Source organism: Choloepus didactylus, assembly GCF_015220235.1.
Source record: "Choloepus didactylus isolate mChoDid1 chromosome 23 unlocalized genomic scaffold, mChoDid1.pri SUPER_23_unloc1, whole genome shotgun sequence".
Lineage (NCBI taxonomy): Eukaryota > Metazoa > Chordata > Mammalia > Pilosa > Megalonychidae > Choloepus > Choloepus didactylus.
Window position 1 is genome coordinate 3,389,768 of NW_023637590.1, and position 19,758 is coordinate 3,409,525.

At 48.7% G+C, this 19,758-nt stretch overlaps 1 protein-coding gene across 6 annotated transcripts in view; it reads right to left on the reverse strand.

Moving 5' to 3' along the window:
- Positions 1-19,758, reverse strand: part of LOC119524866 (protein HIRA) — a 90,840-nt gene that overhangs the window by 38,241 nt on the left and 32,841 nt on the right. For all 6 annotated transcript variants that reach the window (XM_037823518.1, XM_037823519.1, XM_037823520.1 and 3 more), the window contains 6 exons: positions 18,950-19,020; positions 17,843-17,948; positions 16,020-16,235; positions 15,189-15,274; positions 10,786-10,983; positions 9,369-9,530 (listed from right to left, as the gene is read on the reverse strand). In XM_037823518.1, the coding sequence (XP_037679446.1) occupies positions 9,369-9,530; positions 10,786-10,983; positions 15,189-15,274; positions 16,020-16,235; positions 17,843-17,948; positions 18,950-19,020 (839 nt within the window). The remainder of the gene's footprint in view (positions 1-9,368; positions 9,531-10,785; positions 10,984-15,188; positions 15,275-16,019; positions 16,236-17,842; positions 17,949-18,949; positions 19,021-19,758) is intronic.

Here is a 19,758-nt window from a genome sequence, read left to right on the forward strand (position 1 = left end):
TGCAAAGGTCAGTTCTTCTCCTATACACCAGCAATGAATAAATGTAATCTGTAATTAAAAACAAATACCATTCACATTAGCACCAAAATGAAAGGAAATAATTACATACAAATCTAACAAAATGCGTATAAGAGACAGATGAAGAAAAGTACAAAATTCGGATAGAAGAAATCAAAGAAGATCAAAATAAACGGAGAGAGATCGTTCTGGACAGGAAGACTTGATACTGTTAGGAAGTGAGTTCTTTCCAACTTGATCTAAAGATTTGAACAATCCCAATCAAAATCACAGCAAGTTACTGTATGGCTATCAACAAACTGATTCCAAAGTTTACATGGAAAGAAAAAAGACTCAAATAGCAAACAATACAAAACAAGAAAGTTGGAGGACGGACACTACCTGACTTCGAGGTTTACTGTAAAACTACAGTAATCAATGTGTTATCGGTGAAAGGACAAACAGATCGATGGAACAGAAGAGATGGCCAACAAATACAGTCAACTCATCTCCGACAAAGGAGCAAGGGCAATGCAACAGAGAACGGAGTCTCTCCAACAAATGGTGCTGGAACAACTGACGTCCACAGGTAAAAAAAGAGACCAGACACAGACCTTACACCTGTCATAAGAATTAACTCAAAACGGATCACAGACCTAAATGTAAAATCTAAAACTATAAAGCTTCTGGAAGATAACATGGGAGAAAATCTAGGTGACCTTGGGCTTGCAATGAGTTTTTAGGTACAACACCAAAAGCATAATCTGTGGAAGAAAAAAATTGTTAAGGTGGACTTCATTAGAGGTAAAAATTTTTGCTTTGTGAACCATGAGAATGAAAATACAAGCCAAAGACTGGGAGAAAATATTTGCAAAATACATGTCTAATAAAGGGCATGTATCCAAAATATACAAACGACACTTAAAATGCAACAATAAGAAAACTAAACAACCCAGTTAAAAAAAAAACGGGCAGAAGACCTGAATGGACTCATCTTCAAAGAAAATATGCAGGTGGTAGATGAGGACATGAAGAGTCTCACATCGTATGTCAAAAATTAGGGAGTTGCAAATTAAAGTGAGATTCCATTACTGATGCTCATCGGCATGGCCAAGATCCCAAACATGATGCCACACGTCAGTGGGGACGGGGGCGGCAGGGACGCTGGCTCGCGGCTGGTGGGGATGGAACATGGAGCAGCCACTGGCGGCTCCACACGAAGCTAAACCCAGGGCTGTGCACGAGCCAGCAAGCACGCTCCTCGGTATCTGCACAACTTGCACATGAGTGTTTACAGCAGCTTTATTTATAACTGTCAAACACTAGGCTGCCCCTCCCTAGGGATCAACAAATTGTGGTTCAGCCATACGATGGAGTATTAATCAGGGAGAAGTAATGAGCCATCAAGCCACGAAAAGACATGCAGGAATTTAAGTGAACATCCTTAGGTGAAAGATGCCATTCTGGAACGGGCACAACTGTAGAGACAGTAAAAAGATCAGAGTAGCCAGAGATCTGGGGGAGAGATGTCTGGTGAAGCACAGCAGACAGAGTGGGGAACTGCTGTGTATAACTTACTGGTGAACGCATGGCATTCTCCATTTTTCGAAACCTGCAGAATTGCACTACTCAAAGGGTGAACCCTAATGTACAGTTAATAAGTGAAAAAAATTAAAAAGTAGGGGAATAAATGTCTTGTGGAGTGTGCTAATTGAACTGTGATTGTGTAGGAGAACACCCTTGCTCTCAGGAGCTGCCTGCCATGATAGGAGTGAGAAAAGTGTCATCGTGTCTGGGCCACACATGCTGTAGGGAGAGAAAGCTACCAAGACGGTAACACCCGGTGAATCCAGGTGAAAGGGCCACAGATCTTCAACAGAGGATTCTTCCAACTTTGCTGAGGGTTTCAAAGCATTTGAAACAAAAGGCTGTGAAAAAAACTCCACCTATAGCCCCCCTGCGGAAGTTCTAGAAGTGCTGTCAAGAGTTTTGAGCACTTCCTTCCCCTTCTCCATCTGTCAATTGTTATGTTTCCATGGACGGATGTACACACGTGCGTATGCATTTCCGGCAACAGCTGTTTGGAGAGACAACTCAAGTACCACACAATTCACCCGTTTAAATTGTACAATTCAATGGCTTTGGGTTAATTTGCAAAGTTGTGCATGCAACACTGCAAATAATTTTAGAACATTTTCACACCTGAAAAGAAATCCCATATACTTTAGTTATCACCCTACCATTCCCCCAACCACCCCAGAACTAATCAACAACAAACCCCCGTTATGTCCCTATGTATTTGCCCAGCCTACACATTTCATACAAATGGATCACAGAACAGGTGCTTTCTTTGTGACTGGCTCTTCCACTTAGAATGTTTTTATGGCTCATCCATGTTGACGCAAGTATCAGTACCTCACACCAATTTACAGCTGGAAATGTTCTACTGTATGGATATACCGAACTTTATCCATATTTCAAATGACGGACATCTGGGCTATAGCAACCTTTCGGCTGTCATGAATCATGTTGAAATGGACATCTGTGTACAAGCTTCTTGTGGGTGTATGTTTTCATTTCTCTTGGGTGTATAGAAGGAATGGAACTGCCAGGTCAAATGGTAACTCTGTATTTAGCTTTTGGAGGAAATTCCAGAACGTTTTTTGAAGTGGCTGCATCGTTTTGCATTCCAACCAGCAGTGCATGAGCACCCTAACTTCCCCGTATTCTTGCCAACACTTGCTATTTCTGTCTTTTGGATCACAGCCACCCTAGTGGATGGGAAGTGGTATTCGACTGTAGTTTCATTTGCATTTCCCTAACGACTAACGGATGCTGAGCATGCATTCTCGGTTCCAACCGGCCATTTGTATGTCTTCTTTGGAGAAATGTCTATCTAACTATCTTGCCTATTTGTTAATTGGGTCAATAGTCTTTTTACTGAGTTGTAAGGGTTCTTTACATATTCTGGACATTAGACCTTGGTCACGTATAATTTCCATTATAATTTCTCCCATTGTATAGGCTGTCTTTTCACTTTTTTGATAGTGTACTTTGATGCACAAAAGGTTTTAATTTTGATGAATGATTTACCCTTTATTTTTTCCTTTGTTGGTTGTGTTTTTGGTCTCATGTTTAACAATCCACTGACAGTATAACTCCTAACAGTTCTGGGGTTTTAGCTCTTAGGTTTAGGGTGTGGATCCATTCTGAGTCAATTTTTGTATATGGTGAGAGGTAAAAGAGTCTAACTGCATTCTTTTGTTTGTGGATTTCTAGTTGTCTTAGCACTATTTGTTGAAGAGACCATTTGTTTCCCAGTGGATGGGTATGGCACCTTTGTAAAAAATCAGCTGGCCAGAGATGTGTGGGTTTATCTCAATTCCATTCCACTGGTCTGTCCATTCTGTATCAATTCCACAGTTTTCACTACTGTATTTTTGTAGCAAGTTTTGAAATTGGGGAGTATGAGCCCTCCAAACTTACTTCACTTCAAGATTGCAGGAGCCCCTTGCAATTCCATTTGAATTTGAAGATTGGGTTTTCTATGTGCAAGAAAGGATGCTGGAATTTTGACAGGGATTGTACCAAATAGCTAGATCACTTGCATAGTTCGTCTTAATAATATGAACACCAGAATGTCTTTCCATTTATGTAGGTCTTTATTTTCTTCCAGCAAAAGTTCTGTAAGTTTTCAGTCTTGCCTCTCCTTGGTTAAATTTATTCCTAAATATTTTATTTTCTTAGTTGTTATTGTAAATGGAATTATTTTCTCAGTTTCCTGTTTTGACTGTGCCTTACTAGCATACAGAAACACAACTGATTTTTGTAGGATGATTCTGAATCCTGAAATTTTGCTGAATTTGCTTATAAGCACTAGAGGCTTTTTTGAATAACTTTTGGTATTTTTATATACACGATCATGTCATCTACAAATATGGCAGGTTTTACTTATTCCTTTCCAATTTGGATACCTTTGATTTTATTTTCTTGCCTAATTGCTCTGGCCAAAACTAGAGTACAGAGTGGAAGAGCAGTGATGAAAGTGGGCATTCTTGCCGTGTTCCTTATCTTAGGGGGAAAGCTCAGTCTTTCACTGTTCAGAAGAACATCAGCTCTGGGTTTTATGTAAATGTCCTTTTACATGTTAAGGACGTTGCCTAGCATTCCTAGTTTTCTGAGTCTTTTTATCACAATTTTGGATTTTGTCAAATGCCTTTTCTGCATCGAGAAAATCATTAGGCTTTGCTATTTTCTTTTATTTATGGGATGTATTACATTTCTGGATTTTTTTATGTTGAACCGCCCTCGCATTCCTGGGATAAATCCCAATTGGCCATGTAGTACGATCCTCCTATACACTGCTGGATTTGGGTTGCCAGTATTTTGTTAAGGAATTTTGCATCTCTATTTTCTGTCTGTTATTTTCTTTTCTACAATGTCTTTATCTGGCTTTGATATCAGGGTAATGCCGGCTTCATAGAATGAATTAGGAAGTGGGACCTCCTCTTCTACTTTTTTGAAGAGTTTAAGAAGGATTGGTGATACATTTTCCATAAATGCTTTGTAGAATTTCACAGCAACGTGACCCAGTCCGGGTCTTCTCTTTGTTGGGAGGTTTTTGATTAGATTCATTCTCTTTATGATTAGTAGGTTTGTTGAGATTTTCTATTTCTTCTTGTGTCAATTTAGGCAACTTTTGTTTCCAGGAATCTGTCCATTTCACACAGGTTATTCAATTTGCTGGCTTACAGTTGCTCATAATATTCTCTTATAATTCTTTTTATTGCTGTAAGGTCAGTGTAATATCCCCATTTTCATTTCCGATTTTTTTTTCTTTGTCAGTCTTGCTAAGGCTTTGCCAATTTTAGGAACCACCTTTTAGTTTCATTGACTAGCTTTATTTTTTCCTAGTCTGTATTTCATTTAACTCTGAACTTATTTCCTTGTTTTTGTTCACTTTTGCTGTACTTTTCCTTGTTGCTCAAAGTGTGAAGTTAGGTTATTGACTTGAGATATTTCTTTCTTTTAACTGTAGGCATTAACAGCTATAATTTTCCCTATTAGCACTAATTTTACTGCATTCCACATTTTGGGAGGTGTGTGTCTTCATGTTCATTTGTTTCTAAACATATTCTGATTCCCCTTCTGATTTCTTCTTTGTCCCATTGGCTGTTCAAGAGTCTGTTGTTCACTTCCATATGAGACCAAGGGAAGAGATGTTTATTTGGTACAGGATCTAAATTTTCTAAACGGTACAACTCTACAGTCGATTTGTTCAAACACCACAATTGCGTGGAACTTTGGATAGGAAGTGAGATACAGTAGGTTAGTATAGGCTGGAGTGAAATAGTGACACATCCTAGAGTAATTTGGGCAGATAATAAAAAATATATTTACAGCCTCCCCCTCCCCAGCCCCGAGGATCTGGGGGAAGGTGCGGAAGTGTTGGACATCCTCACCTGGACTGGTGTTGATGTTGTCACAAACATCGGGACTGGCAGTTTGATGTGCTGAGCCCTCGAGCATGGGACTTGCCCTTATGAAGCTCGTTACCACAAAGGAGAGTCTAAACTTGTATGTAATGGTGACTAAGAGTCTCCTCCTGAGTACCTCTTTGTTGCTCAGATGTGGCCCTCTCTCTCTCTAACTAAGCCATCTCGGCGGGTGAACTCGCTGCCCTCCCCCCTATGTGGGACCCGACTCCCAGGGGTGTAAATCTCCCTGGCAACACAGAGTATGACTCCCGGGGATGAATGTGGACCCGGCATCATGGGACTGAGAATATCTTCTTGACCAAAAGGGGGATGTAAAATGAGACGAAATAGTTTCAGTGGCTGAGAGATTCCAAATGGAGTCGAGAGGTCACTCTGGTGGACATTCTTATGCACTATATAGATAACACCTCTTAGGCTTTAATGTATTGGAATAGCTAGAAGTAAATACCTGAAACTACCAAACTCCAACCCAGCAGTCTGGACTCCTGAAGACAATTATATAATAATGTAGATTACAAGGGGTGGCAGAGTGATTGTGAAGACCTTGTGGATGTATGGATGAGTGGAGGAATGGGGATAAAAACTAAAGGACAAATGGGGTGGGATGGGGGGATGATTTGGGTGTTCTTTTTTCACTTTTATTTTTTATTCTTGTTCTGGTTATTTCTGATGTAAGGAAAATGTTCAAAGATAGACTGTGGTGATGAACGCATAACTATGTTATCATACTGTGGACAGTGGATTGTATATCATGGATGACTGTATTGTGTGTGAATGTATTTCAATAAAACTGAATTTAATAAAAAAAAACTGAAAAAAAAAAAAAGAATATGTTGTTCAATGTCCACATATTCATGAGTTTTCCAGTTTTCCTTCTTTTACTGATTTCCAGCTTCATTCCACTGTGGTCAGAGAAGATACTTTGTATGACTTCAATCTTTTAAATTTACTGTGACTTGATTTGTGACCTAACGTGCTCTATCCTGGAGAAGATCATGTATTCTGCTGTTGTTGGTTGTGATGTTCCACAAATGTCTGAAAGGTCTATCCAGTTCAGAATGTTGTCCAGTGCTCTATTTCCTTGATATCCTTTCTAGATGCTCCACCACTACTGAGGTAGTCAACTATCATTGTAGAACTGTCTATTTTCCCCTTCAATTCTGGCAATGCTTGCTTCATTATCTTTCTGGGCTCTGTTGTTAGGTGCATAAGTGTATAAATGTTATTTCTTCTGTATTGTACCTTTTATCAATATATAACACCTTTTTTTTGTCTCCTGTAACAGTTTTTTACTTAAAGTCTATTTAGTCTGACTATAATATAGCTACCCCAGCTGTCTTTTGTGCAGTACTTGCCTGTAATCTCTTTCTTCAGTCTTTGACTTCCAACTTCCTTGCCTTTCCAACACCCCACGATCAAAAGAAGTGTCAGCAATCAAAACACCCAGCGCGATACTTGGAGGACAAGTTCCTTGTTGCCCACCTGGCACTGGTAAGCTGCCCCTGGAATGTGAGCTGGTTTCTAGGGCCGCCTGCCATCAAAAGGTGGAATTCACTTAAATTCACCAGCTCCTTCACCCAGCTTTGCCCTGGACGCTGACAGTGTTCGCTGGACTCGAGCTCCAGAACTCTGGATGCAGACAGCTCCTGCCACTCAGGAGTCTCACAGCGGAGGGGCCAGTTCCCGAGCTTCCTGTCTCACCGCCCTTCCACCGTTCCTCTTCTTTTTAGTTTCTTGATGGTGATCTATGAAGCACAAAACTATTTAATTTTGATTAAGTCCACTTTATCTATTTTTAAAATTACTTGTGATTTAGGTATCATTCTGAGAAATGGTTCCCCAATCCAAGATAACAAAGATTGATGTCTCTGTTTTCTTGTAAGAGTTTTAGTTTTAGCTCTCATGTTTAATTTTTGTCCTGTTTTGAGTAAATTTTTGCATTTGGGTGGTATGTTATTCTTTCTTCACATATTCTGTGTTACACTGCAGTCTTTCATCATTTCAGATGTATTTTTTTATACTCTCCATCTGACAGCTTCATGATTAGAGGTGTACAAAAGTCTAAATCTGCTGTTCATTGTGTCTCCTGACATTTCCGCACGACAGACTGTTTGTTCATGTGCTGTTTCTTTAGATTCTGAGTTCGTCTTGGGCAGTGCTTTGGGGGCAAAAGTCCCTTTGGGACATATCTGCATGTGCTTTGACAAGTGCCTCCGGGCGTTATCAGATCAGAATCTCCCTCTGTGTTCACTTCCTGGCTTGGCAATTTCTAGACAGAACACTGGTTGTGGTAAATCGATCCCCAGATCTAGATGAAGGCAGGCCTCAGGTGATATGATCTCAGGGGAAGAATGTTTTCTTAACCCAGAGATGTTCAGACTTCTTGGCCATGTGTCCCCACCAGTTTAGGTGTTTTCTAGTCCACTCTCTCACTGGAGGTGAACTTTTTCAAACAGCTTGACGGTACGCTGGTGTCTGCGTGCAACCCCCAACGTGGCATGGCCCAGGGCCTTGTGTGGCCATTAAACCTCAAGCTCCTTGGTGCCCCGTTAGTCAGTCCCAGCCCCACACCCGCGTGCTGCCCGGCCCACCACTCCTCTGTCCATTCCTGCTTTTGGGCTCCTGGGGACGTTCTTTACTTTCTCGTGAACTAGCCACGTGCTTGAGAACGCGAGGCACATTTACCCCAGCATTTCAAGTGTCCGGTCGCAGGAAGCTTCAGATCTGCCATACTGCTGGACACAGACGTCAGCAGGTGAAAAGTTCACATCAGTTACTTTTACACTAAACGAAGCAGGATTTCCTTGCAGAGCAGAATCCGAGGTCCCACACCGAGCTCTGAGACGGGAGCTTCCTCACCCACAGACCTCTCTGGCCATGTGCATCACCTCTGCCAACAGGGCCTCCTTGGGGAAATTCTGAGGGCTTCTGCTGGAGTCTGTCAGCACCACGGAGAGGGCCATGGCCCAAAAGGGTGATCTGTGGCTCCAAGGAGAGCACACTCTGCCCGGCAAGCACCTTGGAGATCACGAGCAGAGCCTGGGGCCAGCACACTGCAGGTGAACTCCAAGAGGAGCTCGCATCACAAATCCAGCCTCACTGGGCGCCTGCTGGCTGGGCGGTTGCTGCACGTCTTTGATCAAGGTCCCTGCACTCGGCTGGTGGCACCACAGGCCGGGGAGGGGTCTGCCCAGGGCTGGAGTCCCCAGCTGACGCACGGGTGGATGGGACCTCAAGAGGACGGTGCTCAGGCACCAGCCCCTGCGAGGGAGGTGGCCAAGCCCCTGCCTGACTTTTGCCAGCCCCCGGTTCACCAGGATGCACAGGCAGCTCAATGGCCGGGGCTTGGAAGGAGGGTCCCTGCTATAGTCTACATACATGTGCTCCAGTCGCCTCAAGGGACACACAGACGACGGACGCATCGTCTGGACGCCCCTCTGACTCCACAAAGCCCCCACCCAAATCCCTGTCACCTCTCCCGGCCTCCTGGTCAGTTTCTGTGCAGGAGGCTGGCATCCGATAGGTGTGTCGAGGTCAGAACCCCCCAGGCCTCCAGCTGTTCTCTTGCTCCTTTTCCTGCCAGACTTTTGTCTCCAGACAAGCCCGCTTTTTAGCCCAGCTGTGCCCTCGCCGTTCTGCCGCCCGCTGTGTGCCCCTCCCCACCAACGGCTGCCCCCTGCCCCCTGCCAGCTGTCCACACGGAGCAGCCTCTTCCTGCCCCTCCAGCCAGCGGTGGTCCAGGGCCTCTGCAGCCTGTGCCTGCCGGCAGCAGTCGGACCCTGGGGCGGGCCTGCTGGTGGGAAAGTGGGTGCTGTGTGGCTGGCTCAGCACCCACGGCCTCCCAGCTCCGGGGCCTGTGCAGCCCCCACCTACCTCTCGACAGCCACGGGAGCCACGGTGGCCGAGGCGGGAGTGCCCGGCGTGGCCTTGGATCGCTCTGTGAACCGGGAGTCGAACGCTCTCATGGGCTCGATCTTGGCCGGGGTGCTCAGCACGGAGGGCGAGGGTGCGGCGGGAGCAGAGGCAGTGTTCACGCTGGGGGTGGGGGAGAGGGGGCATCAGGCCGGCTCCACCAAGGAACTGGGGGTCAGCACGCGTGTTGCTCGGAGCCAAACACAAGGGGCAAAAAGACACAACCTCTATCAACACAAAACATCCCAAGGTGCAAACTACGGTTCGTATCTCTTCAATATTTTCATGTTAAAATTCTAGGAGTTTGGCTGCCTGAGAAGGTCATGTGCCCCTCACACTGTTCTGAGAGCTTCTGGGGTGGACGAGCCCCATAAAGTGATCCTTCAACCTTTTCTCTAACCCTACTGCCCATCACCACGACCTGAGTCCAGCCTCTACCCAGAGCCATTCCCAGCCTTCCCCTCTTCAACAACAGGGCTGCCAGGAAGAGCCCCCCGGGGCTCCTGAAGCCCCTGCCCACTCCTGCCTTCATCCTGAAGTTAAGGATTTAAGTCCCGGAGCTTTCTGTGTCTCTCCGCGGTCCCAGAGCCCCTGCCTCGGCCCCGAGGCCAGCCTTCCCCCTCCTCCCTGCCACTCCATGAGGACTTGGGGCTCTGCTCTGGCTGCTGTCCCTGCTCTCCAGCCCGTCCCTGTGTTGGCTTCTGTCGGCCCACGGGCTGGGCACCCCTCTGAGATGCCTGGATGGCCAGGGCCCAGGTGATCTCAGAGCTCTCCCCGTACCTGCCGGCTGCCCCTTCTCCCACCCCCCATGCACCCCGAGGACAAGGACCACTCCCCAAGTGCCCCACGGACGCCTGGGTCCCAGTCCAGGGTGCGGCCCACAGCAGATGCTAGGTGCATGAGCAGGTCCTGCCTCCCACTCATGGCCACCTGGTCCTTTCTGACTTCTAATTTGGTTTCCAGGTAGTGGGCAGTGTAGACAGGGGTGCCCTGAGGGTGCTGAGGAGAGCCGGGGCCCCAGTCCAGTAGCACCAGGGTGGGACAGTGTGTCCTGAGCCCCGGACATGCCAGACCACCTCCAGGGCACACCCGCCCTCAGGGGGCGACGGCTCCCCAGCAGCGATTCACCTGCGGGGGCCCAATCCTGGCAACGCACCCTCCCCTGGTATCACAGCGTGGGTCAGCTCCAACACCCCGTGGGAAGTCCTCACAGCTCTGCACATCAGACACTCACCCCGACACGCTCCCTACTTCTGAGCAGGCCCGCGTCTCCTATTTTTTTTTTTTGAAGGGCCACAAAGTACAAACAGAACTACGTGCAACTGTGCACAAACCTGAACCTCCCCCGGGCCGGGACCAAGCTTCAGCACCCACTAACCTGTCTTTACCGGCAGATTCGCCTGCGGGCTTAGCGCCGGCCGCCGCCACCGGCTCTGTGGAGGGTTTCGCGGCTCCGAAGGAGTTGGGGGTGCCGGGCTCCAGGGGCAGCAGCTGTGGGTTGCTGGGAGAGGAAAGCATGGTGCCCGCCAGGGGCCCGGAGAGCGGGATGCTGTTGAAGAAGGCCGTGGAGAAGTCCCTGTCACCAAGCAAGAGAGTTAAGTCACCTCCAACATTAACCACGTCCAGCACGCGATACAGTCTAAGTAACTTTTTTTTTTCTTCTGGGGAAAAGGCAATACATGTTCTTGGCCGAAAGTTTGGGAAGTGAAAGAAGAGCAAAGTGAAAATTAAAATGACGCGATAGACTGTATTTAATTGAATCTAAGATGCTACCAATGGTAAGATGCACTAATACTTTACCGCTAAGAAAGAAAAAAAAAGCTCCAGATCTGAACAGTCAGATGCCCCGAGTGAAGAGCTCTACTCTGATTTTGGAGGCGTCCAACATGGAGACGTGTGTACGCGGAGAGGGCTCCCTGGCTGGATGGGCCGGGCCACCCCCCAGCCTCTTTCACAGCAGATGCCGCTGCAGCAGGGGCTCCCCCATTGCAGCTGAAGACGAGGGCCCCGGCCAGTCCCCCCACCACACGCAAGCTCTGATGTCGGGTTCCTGATGCGCCTGCACTGGGTCCCGGGACCCTCCACATGGGCCGCTCTCGGGACCAAGGCCGTCCGTGCGGCACATGCCAAGGACACATGGCAGGTGCTCACACGTGGTCAGTTACGGCAGTCGGCACACCTGCCGTCTCACACCGTGGGGGTGAGTTCCGAGAAGGGGCATCCCACCAGCAGACGGAATGTCCACTGACGATCCGTGATAAACGCTTCTGAAGGACCTCACCCAGAGGGTCAGCCAACTCACAGGCCACGTATGCGTGTCTACTTCTCCACTCAACAACGGTTTTATCAAATTTCTTGTTATTTGCCAATCTGTCAGGTGAAAGACGGCATCTTAACATGGTTGTCAGATTGAACATTTTTCATATAAAAACACTTGATCTTTTGTGTAAACTGTTCAAATCCTGCATCCATCTCTAGTTCTATCTGGTTACTGGTCTTTATTACTGGTTTGTCTGACCTCTTTATATATTAAGAAAATAATTCCTTATATGAGTAGGAAATATTTTCTCCAGGTTGCTGTGTTTTGACTCTTTAGGGTAGCTATTTTTCCTTGCAAAAAAAGATGTTTACTTGTCTAAATTTTGTCACTTTAGAAAAGACTTTTTAATCCCTGAGATTATAAAAATTCTTCTTCCATAGGATCTTCTCAGATTTGAAACAAAAAACCTAACCATTAAAAAAATCTCTGCACTGTCTAGAATGTGTTTAGCTTATAAATTGTAAAGTAAGGATCCAACTTTACTACTGGAAGGCTACCAGAAGGTCCTGACTTTATTTATTGAATTACCTAACGTTTCAGCAATGATGTGGAATGCCACCTTGAAAATTTTCTAATATATTTGGGCCTGCAAATACGGATTTTCTATTGTATTCCATTGCTCTATTTCTATGTCAGTACCTCACTGTTTCAATCATAGTTTATAAGTTCTAATATCTCGGGGGGGGGTGGCTAAGTCTTCCCTGATTAACCTTCTTTGCCAGAAATATTTCAGCTATTCTTGCATATTTGTTTTTCCACTTGAACTTTAGAATCAGTTTGTCTGACCCTGTAAATTCCTCTTTTTTTTTTTTTTGGATCATGTTAAATTTGAGAGAATTGACATCTTTATGATGTTGCAACATACCAGCTAATAAATCATGCATTGCTAATTCTCTGAGTTTTCTTTTAAGTCTCTCAGTAAGGTTTTAAAATTTTTCGTTCTAAAGATCTTCCCGATTTCTTGTCACATTCTAGGTATTTCATTCATGAATGTGATTTTTTCCTTTATATCTTCTAAGTGGTAGTTGGTATTCCTTGATCTCATTATGTTGGTTGTATCCAGCAACTTTATTGTCTTCTTTTATTGTCTACGGTAGTTTTTCCATTGATTCTCTTGTCACTCATATCACCTTTAAAGATTTTACCTCATCCTCTCCAGTATTTACAACTTATTCCTTCTCTTGACTAACTGCACTGGCTAGACATTTTATTATTATTTTATAATTACATGAGAACATATTAGTTTGGTGTCTGAATTTAATTTGAAATAAGACAATTTACCATGTTAAGAAAGCAGCCATCTACTCCATTTAATTAAGTTTTAAATCTTTTAAATTCTTATGATGCTGAAATTTCCTAACGGCTTTTAAGCAACTACAGAGATGATGGCACAATTTGTTTCCTTTGGTTTGCTAATATACAGAATTAAATGAATAGTTTCTCAAAATTTGAATCTCCTTGCTTTCCTGAAATAAACCTTACTTGGCCATGGTGTATTAGTTTTTGATTATGCTGTGAGATTCTGTTTGCTACTCTTATTTAGGGTTTACTCTGATATTCTGAAATGAAATCTGACCTGGGGTTTCTGTTCTATATTTATCACATTTTGATACAAATATTATGTTCAACTCATGAAAGAAGCTTCACAAGCATTCCTTCTTTTTCTATGCATCAGGACACGTGAACTAGTCTTAGAACTGTATGTTCCTTAAAAGTTGGTTAGAATTCCCCCGTGAAGTCCTCTGGTGGCTTTTTGGGGTTAATTCTTTGACATCTTGTATAATCATTCGGCCCTGATTTCCTTCAGTTTTGGTCATTTTATTTCCTTAAAACATTCATTTTCAAATATATTTGCACAGAGTTGGCAGTTTCTTCTCCTTTTGAGTTATTCTTTATCGGTGAGCACTTCTCACTTATTTCTGGTTTGTTTTTCCTTCTGGATGCACCCAGCTAACAATTTACCGACTATTTGTTTTAACACGGGAACCTGGAGGGTGAAAGAGCTCTTAAGATCAAAGGAATCCAGTTTTGGTGCTGGAACACACTTGCCATCGCAGAGAGCTGGCTCCGGGCGAGGTGGGAGCTGGGTCTCCCCTCCTAGGCCTGGAAGGATCCACCAAGAGAAGTGCCACCACCGCCACCTCCACCGCCACCGCCACCGCCACCTCGCTCCCTCACCTGCAGGCCCAGGAGGGCCTGGGACACCCACGTGCTTGGGCTCACTTGCCCCTAATACAGGGGGGTGGAGGCCCTGCCCCTGTGGACTCACAGTGGGAAGATGGCTGGATCAGCAGAAAATGGCTGTTCTGAGGGGCCCAGAGCCCTGAACTGGCTCTGCCTGGCAGGTCTGTGTCCCTGGGCCCAAGTGCCCAGACAACTCACACGAGGAAGTTGAGCCAGCACACTGAACAATGAAAGTCCTCTTCAGACTTCAAGGACAATTTGGGAAAACTCATGGTCGAAGAACTCCAGCGGATAGAGGACCACTGTACGTGGCGCCCACAAAGCACCTCTCGCCCTGAGCCGAGCAGCTCAATGATTCTAATACCCAAAGCAAACCATCTTGAGAACAGGGGGTCTGGTTCGTTCATGAAGGGCCTTGTTTCCTTTGAACCGATGCACCCCATTTTGGGGGGAATGAGCAGTACGAGAGCAAGCTGGCTATGGTCGCTGAGACACCGGCCAGTGGTGGACGAGCCCCCTGCCCTCCTCCACTCCCCACGAGGAGATGCTCAGAACCTACCCCCCACTGAGCAATCCTACTTCTGGGAATTCTCCTGCTCCAAGGTTCATTGACAGTCAGGAAAACCGGAGCAAAGCAGAGGCCAGGGTTAAGGGGGTGGTGCAGAGTACAAGGGACGTCCCAGGCTGGGCATCTGCATAATCAGTAAGCCGAGGCTCCAGATGACTATTTATTAACATGGGTGCAAGCTCAAGACACAGCCGTGAGTGGGACAAAAGCAGGCTACAGTACCTCAGGCATGACCCTATCGTGCACATGTTCCGAGGAAAAGGCTGGAGGTGACACGGTAACACTGGTTTCATCAGGGACTGGATTATGCAGGTGATGGGTCATGTTTATGTTTTTTGGGCTTTTACTATTTTCTAGTTTCAACAAAGGGAATGTATCACTATCATCGTCATAACAATAAAAAAAGGTCACCAAAGGGAAAAAAAACAGTCTGCCTTCTTGAACTAGTTTGTCTTCCAAGGCTCAGCAAAAACTCACCGACTGCTGGGAGAGCAGAAGACACAGAGAAGAGGGGGCCTCCCACCAGCCTCAGCCCGCCCCTCCACCCTCAGCTCGGGGAGGCAGGCGCCAGCGCTCCGTGAGCAGCCCGTGGGAAGCCGGATGCGCCCCGGCTCTGACATCCGGGAGCCCGTGAGGCGCCCACCGGCCAACAGGGACGGGAAGGCCTCCTGGGAGAAGGCTGAAGAAAGCTCGGAGAAGGAGCAGATACCCGGTGTCGAGCTGCGCAATGCAGAGCGGTGTGATCCGTCTCCGACCGTCCGCCGTCCGCGTCTCCACTTGTTTCTTTAGAAGATTCTAGCAAGGCAGAGTGAGATGCAGGTGAGTGAGACAGCTTCTGCCAACTGTCTCCCAATGTCCAAAAACACGGCTGCTAAGAAAACGTCTTCTAACATCCCTTCTGCAGCCTTTCTGGGACAGCTCAACGAAGCCACCCAATTACAGAAAGAGCATTTTTTTGATCAGCTCTCTGCCTAGCAAAGAACAGGACGCGATGCCCCCAGTGAACCAGCAACGAGCAGCTTCCTCTCCATTGTCAGCGCCGCTGCCTGGCAGGTTCCCGGGCCACACTCTGATCTCTAAGCAGGTGCCTCCAACCCCCCTTCAGTCCCACGGCTCCTTCTTCCACTGAAGGCTCAGAGCACAAGTTCTCAATCACGTTACATCCGAACCACTCGGGGCAGGTGCTCCTGGAGCTGGTTCACGCTCCCCAGGTGATCCCAACACGTCCTGCTCAGCTGCAGCGCCATGTCCCACACTCCCCCTCCCACCGGCAAAACTGGGGCCTCCGGAGAAGCTCGGTGTCTATCCTAGGTGCAGGAGGAGGCACCCACAGAAGTCTCCTATGGGCAGAGCCGGAATCCCAGTTCTCAGTGTCTAGTGTTTCCAAGAAATAGCAAACAGGCTCCTCTGGGTTCCCGGGGGCGGAGGCCTCTAAGAAAAGTGCCCCAGGCCCAGTCACCAGCTCACACACCCGAGGCACCGGCCCTGCAGGCTCCACACACCCTCCCTCCTGGCCCGGTGCCCCAGGGCCGGCCCCCACCTTCCGGATGTCCTCCAGACTCTCCCCATTGACCACGCCCGTGACGGAGGCGGTGGAGCCCGTCTCTCTGGTCACAGCAGTCTTGTGATCCAGCTGCTGCTGCTGCTGCCGCCGCTGGTACTTGAGCATCTCGGGGTTCTCGATGACGGCTGTGGAGAGCTGGGCCTCGGTCATGATAGCCAGGCTCTTCCCGTAGGTGGACTGGTGGATGCGGCTCTGGAGAGAGAGGGGAGACAGCCACGTGTGGGCAGCAGCAGGCCACACTCCCACGATGGGCAGGTGTGGGGGTTCTCCCGCACTCAGGGCCGAGAGCAGGGGTCCCGAGCCTGGCTGCCAGCTCCCACCCCTCCCACCCTCTCCGCGCCTTCCTGAGGAGCTGACTCCAGAGAAGTCTGTACCCCCCACCCCCACATGGTGGCAGCCTGTGGATCTACAGCTGGGGATGAAAGCAAACAAGATAACTGACAAGTACACATCGGCCACAAGGCAATGAACGTGCAGAACCAAAAACAAGATGCTCAAATCACTAACTGGAGACTCTTAACTCACTCCGAGGACCCCAAATGCTCTTTGGGGATCAAATACTGAAACCCAGGGCCTGCATTCAGTGTCCGTGCCTTCACACACCAGCTCCCGCGTGGCTGCGGGTCCCCCGTGGAGCTAACAACAGGGTCTCCAGCAGTGAGGGGAGGCCGGGACAGCAGGCCCGAGGGAAATGCTTCTCTGGACCGTCCCCACCTTTCTGAGCAGGGCCCCTCCCACGTTCCCGGGTCTGCTGAGTCCTGGCTGTAACAGGCTGGCGGGAACCCCACGGAGCAGGGAGGGTGTCTGCAGCGCAGGGAGCACGGCACCTGGGGCAGTGTGACGAGGGGCAGACCCTACGGCCTGCGAGGAGCGGCTGACAGCGGCCCCCAGGGCAGAGGCAGCCAGCGGAGGGGGTGCTGGGAGCCGCCACTGCAGGGCCTGCATCCTGCTTCTCCCAGGACGCTCTCCTTGCTGTGCCTGGTCTCCTAGAATCTCTAGCCAAACACTTCCCTGCTGTTCCTCAAATGCAGGGTCCTGGCCTGTCGTCTGGACAAGGGTGAGCCAGAAGGGGTGACCCGGGCCCCCACTGTGACCCGCCGTGCAGGGACCCAGGCCACCTGCCTGACAGTGACAAGGTGGAAGGATGCCCTGAGGCCACCGAAACAGCCTTCCTTGACTGAAAGCTGACTGCCTGCTCCGGGGCCTGGGGTAGCGGCCAACAAGGCAGGCCCTGGCCCTGAGGGGTCCACACCCATGGGAGATCCACTCCGTAAAGCGAGAGGTTTGCTTTGCAGAAACGGGAGGTTGTGAAGAAGGGCCCGAGCCACGCTGCCCCTGAGAGCAGAGAAGGGGCTGGGTTCCAGCCCGTTCTCCTACCCAGGGGCCACCCCGGGCCGTGGCCATGGGAGCAAACACTTCCCAGGCTTAGTTACCTCATCGATGAAACAGAAAAGCCCTGCCTGCAGGATTTTTGTGTAATCCTAATGAAATAATATATGCAAAATGCGTAGCCCAGAGCCCAGCACACAGTGAGTGTCAGAGTGACGTGTGTCACCGTGATAACTGCTGGGCGGTGGCGGGAGCAGGCCCCTCGGGGGTCAGGCCGGCCCTCCCGGGATGGACCCGAGCAGTGCGGGGCCTGGCAGCAGCACCCTCTCCTCAGGCACTTGGTTCCGGCATGACTGGAGGTGTTTTTAAATTAATCTGTTTTGTAGCGACGAGGCTCGGAATCTGTACATGGCTTCAGGAAACAGGTCCACGCCTCTCACGAGGCTCCAGCCAGCAGAGTGCTGCCCTACCTTCTCCTCCTCGCTCAGGGGGTCTCCGAGCTCATCCTGGGAGAAGTCGAGGAACGCCACCGAGCCATCCATGGAGCACACCAGGATGCCCAGCCCGTTCAGCGTCCTGCAAGAGAGGACGTAAGCAGCTTAGAGCCGGTGCCCAAGACGATGGCCAGGGGATGGGGGACAGCCAGGGTGGACGGCAGTAGCTGGCCGGGCCTCGTACCCTTTATTCCCCGTCACATGCACAAAGCATCTCTCACTGTATGGGTCTCACTTTTACTCATCTCACGTTTGAAACCATCTCAAATCTCACTTGATGTGCTGTTCTGAATGTATTATATTCCCCAAAATGCCATTATCTTTGACGTAATCTTGTGTGGGTAGATGTATTAGTGTTGATTAGATGCGACCCACCCAACTGTGGGTGATGACTCTGATTGGACAGTTTCCGTGGAGGTGTGGCCCTGCCCATACAGCGTGGGCCTTGATTAGTTCACTGGAGCACTATATAAGCTCAGACAGAAGGAGTGAGCTTGCTACAGCCAAGAGGGACACTCTGAAGAATGCACAGGAGCTGAGAGAGGAGCTGCAGTTTGGAGACGGCCATTGAAAGCAGACTCTTGCTCTGGAGAAGCTGAGACAGGACAAACACCCCAAGTGCAACTAAGAGTGACATTTTTGAGGAAATGCAGCCTAGAGAGGAACGTCCTGGGAGAAAGCCATTTTGAAACCAGAACTTTGGAGCAGACGCCAGCCATGTGCCTTCCCAGCTAACAGAGGTTTTCTAGATACCGCTGGCCATCCTCCAGTGAGGGTACCCGATTACTGATGTGTTACCTTGGACACTTTATGGCCTTAAGACTGTAACTGTGTAACCAAATCAACCCCCTTTTATAAAAGCCAGTCCGTTTCTGGTGTTTTGTGTTCCAGCAGCATTAGCAAACTGGAACACTTGAGAATACGTTATAATTCCTAACTAAGGCCACCAAACAGCAGAAAGCATGCCCCTGGCGGGTGCTGATGTGGCAGGTTTGGGGACAGTGGGGCGGGGCCGTGCCAGCCACCTCAACCTCCTCTCCCAGACAAGCCCCCGGGGCCCGGCCTCCCAGCAGGGGCCCTTACCAGGAGATGTCCATGATGGACTTGTCGAAGAGCTCGTGGATGACAACCAGAGGCCGCTTCAGACACGTGAGCTGCAGGGGAAGGTGCAGCCAAGGTTAGCAGTCACCATAACCCTCCTGTCCGCCCAGTCCCGCGTCCCTCAGCCACAGACGTCCCCACAGTTTCTGCCAACATATGGAGCATATTCAACTCCAAACAGCAACTGCCGTGATTCCAAACAGTGCAAACCAAAGCCCACCACAAGTGTGCCCACCAGAGCGGCCCTGCCTGGGAGCTGCAGTGCTCTGGCAGGGGAGGTGGCCAAGCGGAAGGGGGCTCTGGAAGGGCTCGACCTGAGCAGAGGGACGGCCCGTGGGTGGAGCTCGGAGAAGGCCCGCTGAGCAAGGGACAGGGTACTGGGGCCGCGGATGAGGCAGCCAGGTGGCTCCTGGGATGGGGACATGTTGCAGGAGACCCCGACCGTCTTCTTGTGCCCGAGGAGTTCTGGCACATGTGCACCCAAGGCCCAGCATTAGCAGATTATACGAGTAATGCGGCTCACTCCACACGTGTGAGCAGATGTACCTGACGCATGAAACAGAAGCTGCCCTCTCTCCAAGCCTAAGGTTAACGGCTATTCACACGTCTGAGCTACTTTCTTCTGGTCTACAATACGCAAACATTTACTTTATTCTTTGACATGAGCCCATAGTGTGCCTGGTTTGCCATTTAACACACCCGTGACCACAGCCAAGGTTCTGGAAGATCTCTTTTGACGTGTGCATGACATTCACCAGTGCACATCTGTTATCTAGTCGCTAGCGCTGGGG